The following is an 18490-nucleotide window of genomic DNA, read 5'->3' on the forward strand; positions in this document are numbered from 1 at the left end:
TAGAAGCCTAATAATGTTGCCTTACATTATTCAGTTCAAAGAAGAATAGTTTGTTTGGGATTGACAATTTAGGAAACTAATTTTTTTAGTGAAACCCATGTGATTCTTCATATTACTATTTAAATATTTGATGTTTATGGAAATGGTGGACAGTGGACCATCTATATATTTTTTTAAACCAATATCTGCTACCCATAAGTAAATGTCATTTATGTTTGTGGGAGTTTTCAGTGTTCGTTGGGCAAGATATTTCCATTAGTAAAGGGCAAATAAATGAACTTTATATATAGGAAATATTTCCAAGTTGGCTTTTTAAATAAGACTTTGCAAGACCAATCAAATTATCAGTGTAAAATTAAGGACATCTATTTTATTCATGCATCCATATATGAGAAGCATAGACATAGTTGGAAAAGAAAAAAGGGCTAGAAAACAGCTACATCTATTTTGTGTTCACTTAAGTTAGGTTGCTTCATGCTGCCTAAGCTAAATGTAAAAGGAGATAGTGGTTCCTGGAGCACTTTGCCCTATGTCCCAAAACCTTCTAGTCTAATCCTAGTTATCAGTTCATCAACTGAATCTGCAGCCCTTAGAAATCGAATCAAAGACGTAGAACTTAATTGTATGTATACAAGGTTGCATGGTACAAAAGGACAGGAAATGGGAAGGTGTTACCCTTAAGTGAAAATGTGAGAGTGTCTCTCTGAGTTTAAGATCAATCTTGGATTATTGCTATTTCAGTGCTTTGTATATAGAAATAGGCACAGTGCTTTGGAAATGAAATAAAATAATGTTATACATGCATCTTAATTTATTAAATACAGTGTTTGTTCCTAAAACAGGTTTAATGATATCCATGTACCTATTCGGCTTGAATGTGTGAAATTTGCTAGCCACTGCCTTATGAACCATCCAGATCTAGCAAAAGATTTAACAGGTACCTGTTTTTTTATTAATATTCTTCAAGATTTTTTATCTTGTTCTCAGGGGTAATAGTAGAATTAGTAGAACCAGGTATCTGGTTACTATTGTGGCTTTGCAACATTTGTGAAAAATGCGGTTTTGAAATATGCTAGTTAAGTGGATTTTTACAGTGAATGAAATATGAAAAAGCAGATAAATATGAGCAAAGATGAATTTAAGATGTTGGACCAGATTATTCTTGTATTTTCAGTAATTAATAACTGCCTAATCACCACTGCCTCCATGATCTTCACAGAATATAGTATGAAGTGTTTCAGATAAGCAGAGCAAAATAACCCAAATATAGCTGAGGAAATCATTCACCTAAAATGTCAGGGCGTTTGTTTAGTAAAAGATTGAAAATAAAGGTTAATTGTATTCCTTCTGTTGTCCTGGAAGTGTGGTTGAGTTGGCTTTTGCCTGCTTTCATGTCTGATACTAGACTTTCTGGCTTACACTGTGGAATGCTTTGAGATATGGAGGAGAATAGTGGATTTGTATTGCCTTTTTTTCCCCTGGAATTAAGTTTGTGTCATTGAAAAATATATTTAAGTTCCAACCTTTATAACTATAGATCAGAACTTTTTTGACTACCGTGTCATTATTCAGTAAACTTTAAAACTGTTTCCGTTACTGTGTCCTCTAGGTGAATTCTTTTAGAAAATATTGCTTTAGCCAAATTATACTTAAAAAAAAAAAAAAAAAAAAAAAAAGGCAAAACCACACAAACACCCTGGTAGGAATAGCTTTCAAATTTCAAAGCCTCTTTAAATGGAAGTCAGGACTTCATTATTTCTGGATGTTGTCTGTTGCACTGTGGCTTGCTGCCAGTAATATTAATGGTTATTGTTTGCGATGATCAACTCATTTTTCTTTGATCACTGAGCAGTGATCAAGGTGCAATGACTTCTCGTCACCTATCAGTTTTGTACAAATTTGATTAAATGACTGTACTGGCAAAAAGGTTATGTATTTTATTACTGATTCTGAGCTTTCCCTCCCCACTTGTATTGTTGCTTTTTAAATATTGGTGATCAGCCAGAGGAAGTAGTTACCAGTTAGGGATACGCTGTAGTCTGGGAAAGAAAATCTTAATCTCTCTATCTGAATGAATTAACTATTAACAAAAATAAACTTTTAATTATAGATGAGAGCTGAGAGACTACTAGTGGAATAATTGTTAGATATACTGTATTCTAAGTAAAATTTTTTTTTGCTAAATAAGTGGCAGTTCATCTAACCTTATGATCAATTCAGTGACTTTATACTTGATGTTTGAAATAGTGTAAAATGTGGCTGACTTTAGTCATATTTCTTTAAGCAGTCTCTAGGGAATTAAACACAGTTAACACTGCATAAATATTTCATTTTAATTATAGTATTTTTCTTTCAGAATACCTTAAAGTAAGGTCACATGACCCTGAAGAAGCCATTAGGCATGATGTTATTGTATCCATAGTTACCGCTGCTAAAAAAGATCTTTTGCTTGTTAATGATCACCTACTTAATTTTGTAAGAGAGAGAACACTGGACAAACGGGTAAGACATATAGATTAGTTCTAATAGTGATTAATCGTGTTCGTCTCAAATACCTTGTACTAAATTCAGAGTTTTGTTTTTAGATAAGAAATAACCTTTCTTTTTAAAGACACCCAAATTAAAAACTTTAATTTGAACGGATTATAAAAACTATTAAATAATACAAAAACATTTGCTGTTGATAGTTTAAAGTTATTCATCTCAAATTTCCAGTTTTTAAAGTATTTTGAAGTCTAATGGTAAAAAAAAATGTAAAAACCAAAGAGAAAAATAACTTGTCATTGAAAGATTTTTGATGAAATATCTGGTAACACCATGGTATGCGTCTTTGTCAAAAACAGGTAGACGACAAACTACATTGTTTGGAGTATTGCATCATAGCGTAATAGAGTGTTCACTTGAGTCCACTTTCTTCTCTTCCTCCTAGGGCAGGGGTGGCCAACCTGAGCCTGAGAAGGAGCCAGAATTTACCAATGTACATTGCCAAATAGTCTCAGTAATATGTCAGCAGCCCCATATCAGCTCCCCCTGCTCCCAGCGCCTCCCACTCACCAGCAGCCCTGCTGATTAGCACCTCCCCCTTCCTCCCTGCACCTCCTGATCAGCTGTTTTGTGGCATGCAGGAGCCTCTGGGGAGGGGGAGAAGTGCTCAGGGCAGGGAGTGGGAAGAGGTGGAGAGGGGGGCAGGGCCTGGTGGCAGAGCCAAGGGTTGAGCAGTGAGCACACCCTGGCACATTTGGAAATTTGGCACCTGTAGCTCCAGCCTTGGAGTTGCTGCTAATACAAGGGACCGCATATTAATTTCTAAAGAGTTGCATGTGGCTCTGGTTGGCCACTCCTGTCCTAGAGCGTGGGAGAATGGGTGTCATTCATTCAGCTTTGAGAAATATCCCTTCTTCTTCAAGCGAATGCTCATGTGTATTCCACAGTAGGTGTGCGTGCTTGACGCGTGCACCGGTGCTGGAAGTTTTTCCCTTAGCAGTACCTGTAGGAGGGAGCACCACTGTGACCCCGGACTGGTGCCTATGTATCGCGCTGTAAGAGGAGCTGTACGTGCCCCTCACCCTCAGTTCCTTCTTGCTGCCAGTGAAGGTAGTCGGAACGTTGCGCTCCAGCTTTGCTGTAGCTCTCCTATTAGCCTTAGTAGTACTTGTCTTCTCCAGTAGTTGGATAACTTCTTTAGTTAGTTGCCTGGTGCAGGGCATGCCCCATGCCCCAGGCTTCAATTCGTCTGACTCCTGTAGCAGTTCTAAGCCAAGAAGCAACCTGCACACTCAGTGTCTCCGCTGCTTGGGCAAGACACACGTTACAGACCGCTGTAAAATCTGTAGATTGTTCAAGCCTTGAACTAAACGAGAGAGGGATGTCTGGCTGCACGCCTTGCTAATGGAGTCTGCGTTGGTCCCGGCACCGGCAACCCATCCGCACACGGCACTGGGCACCGCGTCCTTGGTGCGGAGCTACCAGCCGGCACTGCTCACCTGCTAAGAAGCAGGGACTCAGCAGCGCTGACAAAAAGACAGAGGTGAGGCCAGACCTGAGTTGGGCAGCCCATGATCCACCTGGGGACTCAGACCTCTGATTCGTGCTCAGTGGAGTAGCCCAGTCCTGTCAGCACATTCCTCTCCCGCGGTGAGAATGCCATCATCGCTGGAGGCTGCACAGGCCATGTGTGACCTTCTCTCCCTTCCGGTGCCGGGTGTGCCGCTTGAGACAGGTGCCCGGTCCCAAGGGAAGCTGCCGTTGGGAGCACACAAGCCCTCCCGGGCAGGACAGAGTCCCCGCTCCGAAGACTGTATGCTGCCCCGTTCGACGAGGTCTTCACTTAGCTCGCGTCAGCCCTCCACTCTGCTCAGATTGGCTGACTCACCCGCGCGGGATGACTGCGAGAGCAGCACCTCCGACGAGGACCACTCCTCGTTGTCGAGGTCCAGATCTCAAGGTCAGCACCGACACGATCATAGACGCTCCCGCCACTCTTATGACACCGTGCTGTAATGGTGACCTCTGCTTCGGCACCCAGCTGCCTGTCCCGAAGCTGCACGGCCCCTCAAGAGCAGTTTGCACTGCCCAGTACCCAAGCCAGTTGGTGGCAAGGGGCACTGGGGCAGGGGCAATGGTATCAGTGGGCACTATGGCCACAATTGCAAGACCCTGCTCGGTAGCTGGAGCGTCCCATGCCCATTCGGTATGTCCGCCGCGACAGAGTCTAAAGTCGACGGGTACCGAGCAGGCGATACCAGGCCTGGATTCGGTCTTGGGGATCGAACCACTGGCACCTCCCGATGCCCTGGGAGCTGGACCGGCTCCCTTGCCGGAGGAGACCATAGTGGCCTCTCCACCCGCTCTATAGGAGGACTTGAAGGCTCATCAAGAGCTCATCAAGCGGGTGGCCTCAAATCTCCAACTTCAGGCTGAGGAGTTGGAGGAGCCAGCAGACACCCTTTTCAATCTACTGTCCTCCTCGGCACCAGGCCATGTGGCCCTACCTCTCCACCAAGGAGTAGCCAACATATTGACTGCTCTATGGCAAACCCCAGCTTCCCTGGCACCTATCTCCAAAAAAGCAGAGAGAAAGTACTTTGTCCCGGCTAAGGGACACGAGTACCTGTACTCCCACCCAGCACCCAACTCCTTGATGGCGGAGTCAGTCAACCACTGGGAATGCCACGGTCAGCTTGTGCCCACCCCCAAGGACAAAGACACCAGGAGACTGGATTCTTTTGGCAGGAAGGTTTATTCTTCCACGAGCTTCCAGCTCAGGGTGGCCAACCACCAAGCCCTGTTGAGCCACTATGAATTTAACTTATGGGGGTCTCTACCGAAGTTCGAGCCTCTTCTCCTGGAGCGGGACAGAAAGGAGTTCAAGGCTCTGGTTGAGGAAGCGGCGGCAGCAGCAGCAGCAAAAGCAGCCCTCCAGGCCTCCTCGGACACAGCTGATACGGCAGCCCATTCAGTGGCCTCGGCCATATCTATGCCTAGGGTGTCCTGGCTTCTTCTGTCTGGTCTGTCTGCAGCGTCCCAGTCCTTGATGCAGGACCTTCCCTTCGATGGGAAAGCGCTGTTTGCGGACCAAACCAACATCTGCCTGCATGGAATGAAAGACTCCCGCACCACCCTGCAAACTCTGGGTCTATATGTCCCACCAGCAAAGGACAAACCTAGGCTGCAGACCGTAGCGCCTCCCGCTAGGGGCAGATATGAGCCCCGGCCTAAGAGACAGAGGGAACAGAGACACAGGTCCCAGTGTTGTCCTGCTCGGCCCCGCGAAGGGCAAGAAGCAGGGGAAGAGTCGGTTTTGACTCTTTGCGGGGGGCCACTGGGCCTGTTGCCACAGAAGCCCCCCAGTTAATAAAGTTTGTATTCTGAAACCATTTATCTGCATTCCGAGTGGAGTGGTCCCATATAACGTCAGACCAGTGGGTCCTCAGCGCTATTTTCAGGGGCTACATGTTGCATTTTGCCTCACCTCCACTCCACCACCTTCCGCCCCGGGAGGACCTTGGGGAACTGGAACATGCCCCTCTTCTAAGCCAGGAGGTGGCGCACATCCTCGGGCGCAGTGGAGAGGATACTGGTAGAATTCCAGGGCAATGGGTTTTACTCCTGATATTTCATGATCCCGAAGGCAAAAGGTGGGTTCTGGCCCATCCTGGACCTACAGAATCTCAACAGGTTTATGGTCTCTCACAAGTTCCACATGATATCCCTGACTTCCATCATTCCCTCCCTAGACCCGGGGGATTGGTTCGTGTCCCTGGACCTCCAGGATGCGAATTTCCGCATCCATGTTTTCGAGGATCACAGGTGCTTCTTCCGCTTCCTGGTAGGGCGGAACCATTACCAGTTCGTGGTCCTTCCTTTTGGCTTTTCCACGGCCCCCAGGGTTTTTACCTAATGCGTGACAGTGGTGGCGGCCCACCTCCGGAGGAATGGACTACAAATTTTCCTTATCTGAATGATTGGCTCCTCAAGGGCAACTCCCGGTCTCAGGTACAGGCCCAGATGCAATACTTGCTGTCCACATGAACAGGTCTGGTCCTAGTGGTGAATGAGGCCACGTCCATATTAGCATGCACTTCATAGGGGTTCTGCTGGACTCCATGGAGGCCACAGCCTCTCTTCCCTGGGACAGGTTTGAGACGCTCAAAAGTCTCATAGCCTCGGTCATGAACTTCCCTGTGACCATGGCAAGAGTGTGCCTTAAAATCCTAGGTCACATGGCAGCATGCACTTCCATGGTGCGGCATGCCAGCTCAGAGTGAGGCCCCTCCTGCTCTGGTTAACCTCCCAGTATTCTCAGTCCAGGGACAGCCTATACAAGGTTGTCCCGATACCACCCAACGTAGCGGCTACTCTGCAGTGATGGTCCCTCCTGAGCAACATGCTGAATGGGTTTCCCTTCCGAGAAGCCCCTCCCTCACTAGACCTGGTGTTGGATGCCTCGGACCTGGGCTGCGGAGCCCATTTAGGGAACATTCAAACCCAAGGCAGATGGTTGACCTTGGAATTGTCCCTCCACATAAACGTCAGAGAGTTCAGGGCAGTATGCCTGGCATGTATAGCGTTCAGTTTGCACCTTTGCGGGAGGGCCGTCAGAGTCCTCACAAACAACACAGCCGCGATGTATTACATCAACAGGCAGGGGGGCACACGTTCCTTGGCCCTGTGCATGGAAGCCCTGGACCTATGGGAGTTTTGCGTAGCCCATGATACCTCCCTGCAGGCCTTCCACTTACCTAGCACGCACAATGTGTGAGCCAATCACTTCAGCAGAGCATTTTCCCACCAATACGAGTGATCACTCCACTGGGAGGTCACCCGACAGCTCCTCTGAGAGTAGGGAGCTCCGTGGGTCGACCTTTTTGCTTCTGCCCAGAACTGACGCTGCCCCCAGTTCTGCTCCAGGGCAGGGGCAGAAAGGGAGGCAATCTCAGATGCATTCCTCCTGCGGTGGTCAGGCCAACTGTTCAATGCCCTTTCACTGTTCCCACTGATAGGCAAGGTCCTGCAAAAAGAAAAGACAGGTCGAGGGTTATCCTCATAGCCCCGGATTGGGCCCGCCAACATTGGTACGGGACCCTCCTGCAACTTCTAGTGGCCCCTCCGCGGAGGCTGCCGCTCTGCCTGGATCTCCTCTCTCAGGAGAGGGGATGCCTTCTCCACCTCAGCCTGGCCACGCTTCACATGACACTGTGTTGCTCCCTGGTTAAACGAGGAGAGAAAGTGTTTGTTTGGAGGATGTCAGACGAATTCTGCTGGAGAGCAGAAAGCTGTCCACACGACGGACGTACCTTAACACATGGTCTAGGTTCTCTAGGTGGGCAGGGGAGTGGGGTGCCTCCCCATCATCCGCGTCCCTCCAGCTCATTCTCAATGACCTCCTGTCCCTTAAGACCCAAGGACTAGCTCCTGCCTCCGTCAGGATACATTTAGTGGCCATTTCAGCCTTCCACCCTCTGATGCAGGATCACTCGGTTTTCTCCCTTCTGATGACCTCCCGCTTTTTAAAGGGCCTAGATTGTGCGTTCCCACACACCAGGGCCCCGGTCCTGCAATGGGATCTGAATCTAGTGCTATCTTGCCTAACAGGTCCTCCATTTGAACCCTGGGCCATTGTTCCTGGTCCCACCTGTTATGGAAAGTGGCATTGCTTTGCCCACACCCTGCATTTCTCCTGAAGATGGTCCCCACCTTCCATATGAATCAGGACATTTTCCTTCCAGTACTCTGTCCTAAACCTCATTCCTCCAACACTAGACGTACGTAGAGCGCTGGCCTTTTACTTGGACCGAACCAGGCCATTCAGGAAATCCTCACAGCTGTTCGTTGCATTGGCCAAGCATATGAGGGCACAGCCACTTTTCACCCAGCGGCTTTCCTGCTGGATCACCTTGTGCATGCGCACGTGTTGCAACTTGGTAGGGGTTCCCCCGCCGCCTATCGTGAAGGCGCATTCTAGGAGAGCTCAAGTCTCGTCGGCCGCTTATGTAGCCCACGTCCCTATCCAGGACATATGTAGGGCTGCCACATGGTCCTCTGTCCATACTTTTTCCTCTCACTGTGCGATCGTCTCCTAAGCATGGGATGACACCGCGTTTGGTAGGGTGGTACTCCCTCCCAGAAACCTTTAAACTCCTACCCACCTCCATCAGATATCGCTTGGAGTCACGTACTGTGGAATACATATGAGCAGTTACTCTAAGAAGAAAGGACAGTTATCTGTTATGTAACTGGTGTTCTTCAAGATGTGTTGCTCAGGTGTATTCCACATCCTGCCCTCCTTCCCTTCTGTTGGAGTTGTCTGAAACAAAGGGACCGAGGGTCGGGGGAGTGCGCATTTCCCCTTATAACACAATATAGAGGCACCACTTCAGGGGTCGCAGTGGTCCTCCCCCCTACGCATACTGCTAAGGGAAAAACTTCCAGCACCGGTGCACGTGGCGAGCACGCACACCTACAGTGGAATACACCTGAGCAACACATCTCAAAGAAGGCCAATTATGGAACAGGTAACTGTCCTATTTTAAATATCATGTTACCATTGTGTAGTCATTATCCTTCAAGCTGAAGAAAACTTGGCAGGATTCCCTTTGGAGAAATTATTGGTGGTCCTTTATACTTAGATGGAATAGTCACTGCTAAACACTGAGGCATTCTCTTGCTCTAGGATTTGAATATCCTGTTTCTGTAATGCTCTGTCCCTGCCAGCTCATACCTAGAGAACAAAAATCAAACCATAATCTTGCATTGTAGTACTGTGGATTGTGTTCAGTGTAGGTCTTATAACTATTTTAATGGTATTTTCTGTATCATTTGTTGTCTTTGTTATATTAGTATTTGTAAATAAAAATGAAATCCTTCAAAGATATTGAAATATTCTTTGAAAAATGTGGAACACAGAATTCAAAATTTATTGTGGATTGAAGTGAAAAATATTCAATCATCCTCAGCTTGTCAAGTTGCTCACTTCTAGTTAGAACCTTGGAAGACTGTGATCAAATTCACTAAGTTCCAAACTTGTACATTTTTGAAATTCCAGTTAAGCATATTTCATTATTCAGTAAACTTTAAAACTGTTTTCATGTATTCTAAATAACATTAATAGCAAGCAAGCTGAGGGCAAACTTTACCAATCATTGTCATTTTCTGATTTTATTTTTCTCAATTGGTGACATGCTTTCCCCCTATGCAGCCATAAAATAATGGTAGGTATTCAGCATAGTTCCCTGAAGAAAAAATTATTTTGATATTAGAAATATTACCCATTAAAGTCCAGAGGGTTTGTTTGCTTACTCAGACATTAGTTTTATTCACATGCTAGCTAATAATGATGATGAAAATGTTGGTAGTTGCAGATATAATGATAAATATAAAACTTTTTATTAAATTTAATAAAATGCAGTAAACTTTTTTTTAAACAAATTAGAATCGCTATTTTGGTTTTTTAAGGAAAAAGGAAATACTACTTTGCCAAGAGATTTTTTCTTTTAAAATAATTTTTTTAAATTTGTTTGAGTTTTAAAACTGCGATATTATTTTTTAGTGGAGAGTGAGAAAAGAAGCTATGATGGGACTTGCCCAGATATACAAGAAATATTCATTACAGTCAGAGGCGGGAAAAGAAGCTGCAAAACAAATTTCATGGATCAAGGACAAACTGCTGCATATATATTATCAAAACAGTATTGATGACCGGTAGGTCAGTTTACTAAGTTTTGAAGATTAGAGACTTGTTATATACAGGTTGCTTTGCTTTCTAACCTGAATTTATTTTCTGATTATTAAATGATGATAAAAGGAAAAAATATATTTTATCTCATATATATCTCGTGTGTGGGGGGGGGGAGGGGGAGGGGAGGTCAACTTGTGTTCTTACTTGGACACTGTCAAGTTGTGTTCCATTTTTTTTTTAAACTCAGAAGTATTGCTTCAGTGGAGTAGAATTACTCTCGTTTTTTTTCCTGTGTTTCTTACTCATCCTATGTTAGTGTTAAAAAAGTTGTTTGCTTTATTAATTTATTCTTTTGATTTATGCATTGCACATATCAACAAATTTGTGGGGACATATAAACTTTAAAAATAAGTACAATAGAATCAAACACATGCAATGTCAGATGACCCCTTACCCATGAGGTAAAAGCTTCCATCCTCTAAACTCCCTCACTTGGAAAAAGCCTACTAATTCCAGTTTTCTGATCTAAAATATTCTACTTACTTTGATTCATACCCAAATTCCAATACGCTTGAGTCTAGTAAGCATAGTCTTTTGTGTCAGACTCTGATGGTAGGATTATTATAACTTTTAGCTCTGTTCTGATCAAGTTCTATATGAGACCATTAATAGGAATTAAGTGGCTTGCTTTCAGATTTCTCAACAGCATCTATCTTTTTGTGTATACCTACCACTGACTCTGTTGTTCTGAGAATTTTTAAATGAATGTTTTAGTAATTTGAATTTAGAACTACCTTGCTGCTTTATAGTTAAAGTTCCTTCTTGATATTCTCTTTCAGATTGCTTGTTGAACGCATCTTTGCTCAATATATGGTCCCTCACAATTTGGAAACAAATGAACGAATGAAATGTTTATATTACCTTTATGCAACACTGGACTCAAATGCTGTGAAGTATGTTTCATATAACAAATGTGAATTTGAATATATTTTACATTTGCAGCGCTAAGAGGTTTGACAGGGTTACTTTATAAAGAATATTTAATATAGAGATCCTATTAAACCTATATGGAGCTGCATAGGTCTGTCTTGGGCCTCCAACTAAGTGATCTTAGGCAAGTCATCTAACATCTCTGTGCCAGAGCTGCGTCATTTGTAAAAATGATATTCCTTTGCAAAGTACTGTATTAGTACAAAGTATTAGCACTGCTTTGCATAAATGTTGGAAAAACTAGATGGTTCAGGCCATAGTGGACAAATCCTTTTAATAAATTATCAATAAACATACAGTGCTAAAATGTTATATATATATCTTGTAATTCAGGGCTTGAAAAATATATGAAACAACTACTAATCAGATGACTAAACCCACTAATCATAAATAGATATGAAAGGTGTGCCCAGGAGCAAATCCCTGGTGAGAAGCAAGAGCACCATATCCTTTATAGCTGCTGGAAATGGGGAAGTAGGGTTGCTGTTTCTGTATCATATTTGGCAGCTTGATCTCCATTATTCTACCCCACCTTCAGTATTCTGGCTGCTCAAAGGGGAGAGCGAGGAAAGTAGTCTGTTATTCAACCCTTTCTTTCCCAAAGCACCTGTTTTTGGTAACTGCAGAGCTTGCGTCTGCTGCTGTTCATCGCTCTCCCAAGCAGAAGCATGAATTTGACATGATTATTGATAGTTTCACTGCTGCTTCCAGGGTTCAGAAGCTGATCAAGAGTGTTGTTAATTTCACTGTGCTCCTGTTTGACAGTGCTATGAGCATTACAGTAACAGTGGAGCTCTGTGCCTGCAAACTCAGGAAAAATATATTCTTTTTGGTTTACATTTGGTAGATTATTTTAGTCACTTTAAGGGACAGAAACATAATTATTTCCGAATGAAAGCTTTTAAGTACTGGGTAAGTTGTTGCCTAAGGCCTCCACACTTGCCATTTTGTCTTGATCTTTTAATAGTGCTGCATTGCTGTAGCATGTATTTAACTTGGTCAAGAACAATTTAAAAAAAAAAGTTTTCTTTAGCATTACTGTAAGAACTATTATATGGTTTAAGTTGAAAAATTGTGGCACAGATGTCGTTAAAACTGTTGCAGTGAAATAAATAAATAGCTATCTTAAGAGTAGAAGGAATTGCTTTTCCAATATTTATTTTGGGCAAAATAACAAATGACAAAAAAATCTTCATTCTGCTTTTGCTACTGTTGTTTTTCAGTAAAGGTTCATAAAGCTGTAGCAGTACGTATTTTTAAAACTATACCTTAAAAGTTTAAAAAATGCATTTTTATCAACAATGGACTGTAAAATTTGGTGATTTTTGTTTTTCAAAATGATTCTGAGATTAGAGGATTTTTAAAAATGTAAGTTATTTGCCTTTGGGGGAGAGGTTTGATTTTGTTCCTTTATATAACGTTTCTAAGATTCTTCTTACAAGTCCAGTCTGGTCTCTTCTTTGTCAAGTTGCTGCTCCTGCAAATAAAAAAAAAAGCATCTGATAAAGATACTGCTTTAAACCAATGGACTTTCAAGTGTTATCTGGTGTAACCTACCATGTTTCAAAGTATTTAGGACACCGAGCTCAGACTTGTTCAAATAAGAACTCTTTGTAGAGGAGACCTATGGCTTGCACCACCCTTTTTAAAGGTGAAATAATCAGAAGTTAAACTCTACAGGTATACTAGCAGAACCTTTTAAAATAAAGACAAGCAATTAAATGTCATACCACGGGAAACAATTTTATTTATAGTTTTGAACTTGTGACTAGTTGAGCAAACCCTGGAAAATGCTCAGCATCTCAACTTTCATTGAAGTCAATGGGAGTTGAAGTTACTTGGTATATTATAGGTTTACAGGCATGTTAATGAGTAGCAGCTTCTGTCAGTTAATTTTTTTTTCACTTCAGAGCATTGAATGAAATGTGGAAATGTCAAAATCTGCTTCGACACCAGGTAAAGGACTTGGTCGACTTAATTAAACAGCCCAAAGTAAGTTCCTTCGTGAATTATTTTGTGTGTATATCCCTTATGGCTTTACTTAAAGGGACACACTATTAATTGATGTCCAGAACCTATTACCTGTGAGCTGAAATTTGCCATGCTTGCTCTGTGACAGATGTGAAATCCTTTGGAAACCCAAATAAAATTCTGACAGACTATATATGAGATAGCAAAGTGTGTGTGGGGGGAGGGGGGATAGGAGAAGGTTTTTTTGTAGCTACTTTGAAAATTTTAAAAAATATGAAATAGGTTTAGAGAGATTTTGTTTGGATTTAAATACCAGTATTTAAAAGCCACATCTTGCAGGAATGTATTGGGGCTGGAGAATTAGAAATTGAAACTGACCAATCTATTTCTGATGGCCAAACTGAGTAAAGTACAAGGAAATAAACAAACATTGAAAACTTTTATTTTTCATCGTTAAATTATTTAATTTAACAATAAATTTAACTATTTTCCACCACAACAGTGGGTAAAAAAAAAAAAAAAAAAAGTATATTAATTATCCTGACAGTGTTCATTTTATGTTTTCTTTCTGAAAGTTGTTAGAAATTCATTTGGTTATTCCAAAGACAGACAATTTAGTTACAGTTGTTAAAAATGTATATGACAATGATAGAAAAAAATAAACATTTATTTGGAGGTAAGTGTGTTGCATATAAATATTGAATAATAAATATTGAATTATTTCTACAACTTAGTGTAAAATTCTGTAAAATCAGTGTTTTGCTTGAAACCTAACAGTATAGCAGAATTTTACACACCCACACGTATGTGTGTGTGTGTATAGAAGACCAGTATCCTGTCATCCGAAGGGGCCAATGCCAGGTGCTTCAGAGGGTGTGAACAGGCCAATTATTGAAAGATTCATCCTCTGTTGTCAAGTCCCAGCATATGTTGAAATATGTGAATTTGTTACAAGATTTTTCTGTTAAAGCTTTGAAAATGTTTCTGATTTGGGGAGACATCAGTGTCACAAAGTAAAACTTATGTTTCCCATTAATTTTTAAACGAATGGTATGTAGTGTTGAGGAAACATGAGCGATTACAACGTTTAGGTATTACAGTGCAATAAGTGTACATAGTATATACAATTGAAAGCAAAAATGTTAATATGCAGTGTTATGTTTGAGATTCTGAAGACATAACAAGAGATCCAGTTACTATTTTCTCTGAAACTATAATTGCATTCTTTCTCTGTTGCTCATGTATTTCTACATGTATCAGTATATTATCTAATATGTCCTCTCCAGTGCTGTGCCCTGCTCTTGCAAATAAATGAACATTATGATCCAATAGGTCTTTCCTGTTTCTTACAACTATGATCTTATAGGTGGCAGGAGCCAAGTTATGTTTGCAGGGGGAATCATTCTAATTTGATGCATGTAATATCTCAACTATATCACAGCTTTAAAGGATTATGATGCAATAATTGTATAGTATGTACAGTTAAATATACATTTTTTTTCTCCATTTTAAGTTGCTTTATTTAAAAAAAATTAGTTACATTCCAGTTGCAAATTCAATTATTTATTAGTACATTCATGCACACTATAATTTTTGCATGCTTGTTTCTTAATCCTTCAGTTATTTTCATTGAGGACTAGTAATTTTTGAAATAAGACCGTTACAAGTTTGAAAAATAAACTTTGGTTTTGGGTCATTTTGTAAAATGCAAAAAGATATTTTGTAAAATTTCCTGACTGATGAAAAACATGGTTTATTTTGTTCATTGTAATTTTTCTCAAAAATAACCTGAATTTTATCAAACTTTCAAATATCCTCAATGCCTGAGAAATTTCAGTTGAAAGTGTGGTATTTTGGAAATTTATATCTACCTGAAAGTGAGTGCTTTGTCATCAATTTTAGCATCAGACTGGTGTGGCATAACACCATAATATTAAAACTGAAGTTTCAGTGAAGGCTTCCATGAACATGGTATTTTAAAAATAGTTTTGTTATGCTGCTGAAATATGTGTGTTCATATGTGGTGTTTTCATCAGTTTCATGCTCTTCTGATGTAAGAAATATTTTGTACTGGAGTGCTGTAGGCTTAGTCAGTCTCTGGAAAAAGTGCTGGAAAAAGAATTTCATACTAGGAAAAACTTCCAAATAAGCAATTCTTAATCCATTCAACTATCAAATAATACTCATAATTTCTCTTTGTTAATGATCAAGTATTTCTCCTTATTGGCTATTCCCTAATTGCCCTTCTCTACATACTTAACTTTTCAGATGTCACCATATGGAATTTGATATCACAATCTATAGTGTCATTAACTTGTGTTTATGACTGCAGTACCAAGGAGAAGTTAAATTGTGAAGGTGCTATTGATCTCATTAGACATATTCCTTCACTAAAATAGTAGGGTATATAGAAAAATCACAAAGCCTTTCTTTAAAAGCTATTAGGAAGCCAAATTATCAGCAAAAGTAAATTGTCTTGGCATGAAACAGATGTAGATAGGTGCTTTAAGGGATGTTGTGTCATTGAATTGGTGAAGTATTTGAGTTTAAAATGTTAAACAATAAGTGCTTATCTCAGAATGGGTTAATTTCTGCTCATGTACATTCTCAGGCCAAAATAAATGGTCTGTCTCTGGCAGGTGTTGCACTTGAAGACATGTGAACTGATCACTAGACCTTTTGACTTTTTCGAATGGACTTTCTTCCTTCTTGGAAGAGATTTCTCATGTGGTGGTACTTGAAGAGGCTCTTCAGTTTTTTCTTGCTCCAAGATAGATGCACTCATTTCCCTTGGGTGATCATGCCCCCATTGCAGGTGATACCATGTTATCGGTAGCAGGAACATGGTGCAGGGTCTATGCTGCTCCTTCTTCTCTTCCTTTCTCGTACTGGTCCAGTAGGTGATTCTCCTGGATTTGGGTTCCTCTCCTCTCTTGGGTCAGACAGTTGAACCTTTGGTACTATAGAGTTAGACAGAGAAGAGTCTCCTGCCTCTAGCAGATCAGCCTTTATTCTTCTTCGCCCTAGGCTCCTGTTCATGAGGATGAGCAGACTCCATCTGTTTCTGTCAGTATGGCTTCAGAATGTTCTGTCTCTTGCAAGGGTGTGGGGATGAAAGGCTGACCTGTCTTTCAGGTTACTGGTTCTATACCTCTGTGTGGTGATTTTCCTTTCTTCTCCTAGTTTGAACAGGCACATAAAAAGTGTCTGGATCTTGCCTTGCAAAAAGACATTACACCGAAGTACCATTTGATGATTTGTTCGTTTGTACAAGGCCTGTACTCATACATTTGGAAGAATCCAAGGAATTAGAGAAAAGAAGTCATTTCTCTAAGAAACAAACAAACAAAAAGAAAAGCCAAAAAGGAAAAATAGAGAGAACCTGGAGAAAGTGAATCTTGTAGACCTGAAATGAGCTGGATTTGGAATGTGTGTTCCACAGTTTTTGACAACATTTATAGCTTCCCTGAAGAGCCATAGTTTAATTCCCAATTCTTCCTAGTATACAGCTTCTCTAGGGTGAATTCAAAACTTGATTAAATTGATAGAATATCACAGTAAGCTTTCCAGAAAGGTAAGTGTCTTGATTTCCTTCAGCCTGTTACAGGCAAAACAAAGTTTTGGTAGTGGTGGTATCTGTGAGGGAGTCTTGTGATTCGAGTAATTTCAAATCTGGCCTTCTAAGCTGGTTACCTGAGACATAGTGTCCCAAATTATCAGTGCCTTAGTCTGCCTGCATTTTCTGATAAAGGAGAATAGCAGCTTCCTGATTCCAACGATTGCTCCATATGGGAGCCCTGTTCAGTGCTGCAAGGTCAAACCAGTCAGATCTTGTGTGCTCTATCTCATCTTTTAACTCAGCTGAAATCTGAAAGTCCTGGAGGCTCTCAGTCTGTTGACATCAATATTTAAGCTTGTTCCATGAGCCTGTTCCAGGAGTCTGCCGCTTCACTTAATTTCTCACTGAGGTCAGTGTTTCCAGCCTCTCTCATTACTTGGTCATCTTCCTGTAGGATTCCAAGCCTCCTTTCAGGGGTGGGAGGATTGCCATCAGTTGTGGGGTGTTGGTTGCCTCTGATGTCCTCATGAAAAGCTGGACAGCCACACTAAACAGTTGATTGACTAAAGAAATTAGATTTCCAGGAGGATAGAAATGGCATCCCTACTGACTGGCAAACTTTTGTTCAAAATGAGATGATTGATCACCAAGTGATTATTCAAACAGACAGTACTTCAGTAATAGCGTATTGACTGTAAACATAGGGAAGGAGGATGAAAAATAAACCCGTTGTGGACACCGATGCTCTATTACACTAAGCAGAACTGTATTTTCAGTCTACCCTGAGTAATCTATCTAGCAAGAGTCCTCAGTGTTAAGTTGAGAGAATTTTTATTCCCATCCATGAAATGGGAACTCATTGTTTCAGGAAATTGGCATTCTTGGGGGAGATCAGTTTGTTCTCTGATTTGAGTAGGAAAGTAGCTAAATTGTGCAAAAGATTTATACAAAGGAACGTTTTCTGTGGAAGCCTTCTCTATCAGACAATATATAATTTCACGCTACTGCCTGTATTTCCATATATGTTAAAGTTAACATTAATGCACCACTGTTCACTTTCATATTTCTGTCCTGCTCCAAAAATCTGACATTCACTCAGAATTTAGGATTCCCATACCTTCTGTCACAGGGCCTAGTCAATCACCAAAGTATGACACATGTGCTGGGAACTTAAAGGTTCAAAGTCACTCCCTTCTGGAGTTAGATTGCCAGACACACAATGGTCAAAATTGCCCTATTAGGTAGATATCTTGTCATCCCAAGGCCTATATAGCTTGGTTGCCTGGCTTTATTTGGTATTAGGAAAGATTTCCCCTAAAAGAATGCAAAAAAGTGAAATTTGCCTGGGCATGATTTTCCTCCTTTGCCTCCAGTTCTCCTCCTATCCCCCCAAAAATAGTTTTTAGACTTCCTACAAGCAGGTCTGGAGCTTGGTCTTTCCCTTAGTACCTTTTAAACATAATTTCTTGACTAGAATCTATTAAGGATAAGGCTGAGGCCTTTGTCTCATCCTGTAGTTAAGTGTTTCTTTGGGGAATTTTTTCTTGTAAGAGGTGGTTTGGTAATTGGTTTAACTGCCTACAGGAGTGATACCTACAGGAAGAAGCCAATAGATACATTTTTTTTTTTAATGTTCCAGAAACCAGAATTACAGATAAAGAAAAATGTCCTTATTGGAATAACTAATAGCAGTTGTCTGGTAGCTTTATATGCTCTGAATTTCTGAAACATTCTCCTTTCTCTCCCTCACTCCTCATACCTAGCAAAGGGAGCCTAATTCTTAGTGTGAAATA

General features: G+C 41.3%; 1 protein-coding gene across 4 annotated transcripts in view; it reads left to right on the plus strand.

The window, feature by feature from the left end:
- PDS5B (PDS5 cohesin associated factor B) overlaps positions 1 to 18490 on the plus strand; it is a 261481-nt gene that overhangs the window by 136812 nt on the left and 106179 nt on the right. For all 4 annotated transcript variants that reach the window (XM_030563149.1, XM_030563141.1, XM_030563158.1 and 1 more), the window contains 5 exons: positions 843 to 937; positions 2357 to 2502; positions 10049 to 10200; positions 11017 to 11130; positions 13078 to 13159. In XM_030563149.1, the coding sequence (XP_030419009.1) occupies positions 843 to 937; positions 2357 to 2502; positions 10049 to 10200; positions 11017 to 11130; positions 13078 to 13159 (589 nt within the window). The remainder of the gene's footprint in view (positions 1 to 842; positions 938 to 2356; positions 2503 to 10048; positions 10201 to 11016; positions 11131 to 13077; positions 13160 to 18490) is intronic.

Source organism: Gopherus evgoodei, chromosome 1, assembly GCF_007399415.2.
Source record: "Gopherus evgoodei ecotype Sinaloan lineage chromosome 1, rGopEvg1_v1.p, whole genome shotgun sequence".
Taxonomy (NCBI): domain Eukaryota; kingdom Metazoa; phylum Chordata; order Testudines; family Testudinidae; genus Gopherus; species Gopherus evgoodei.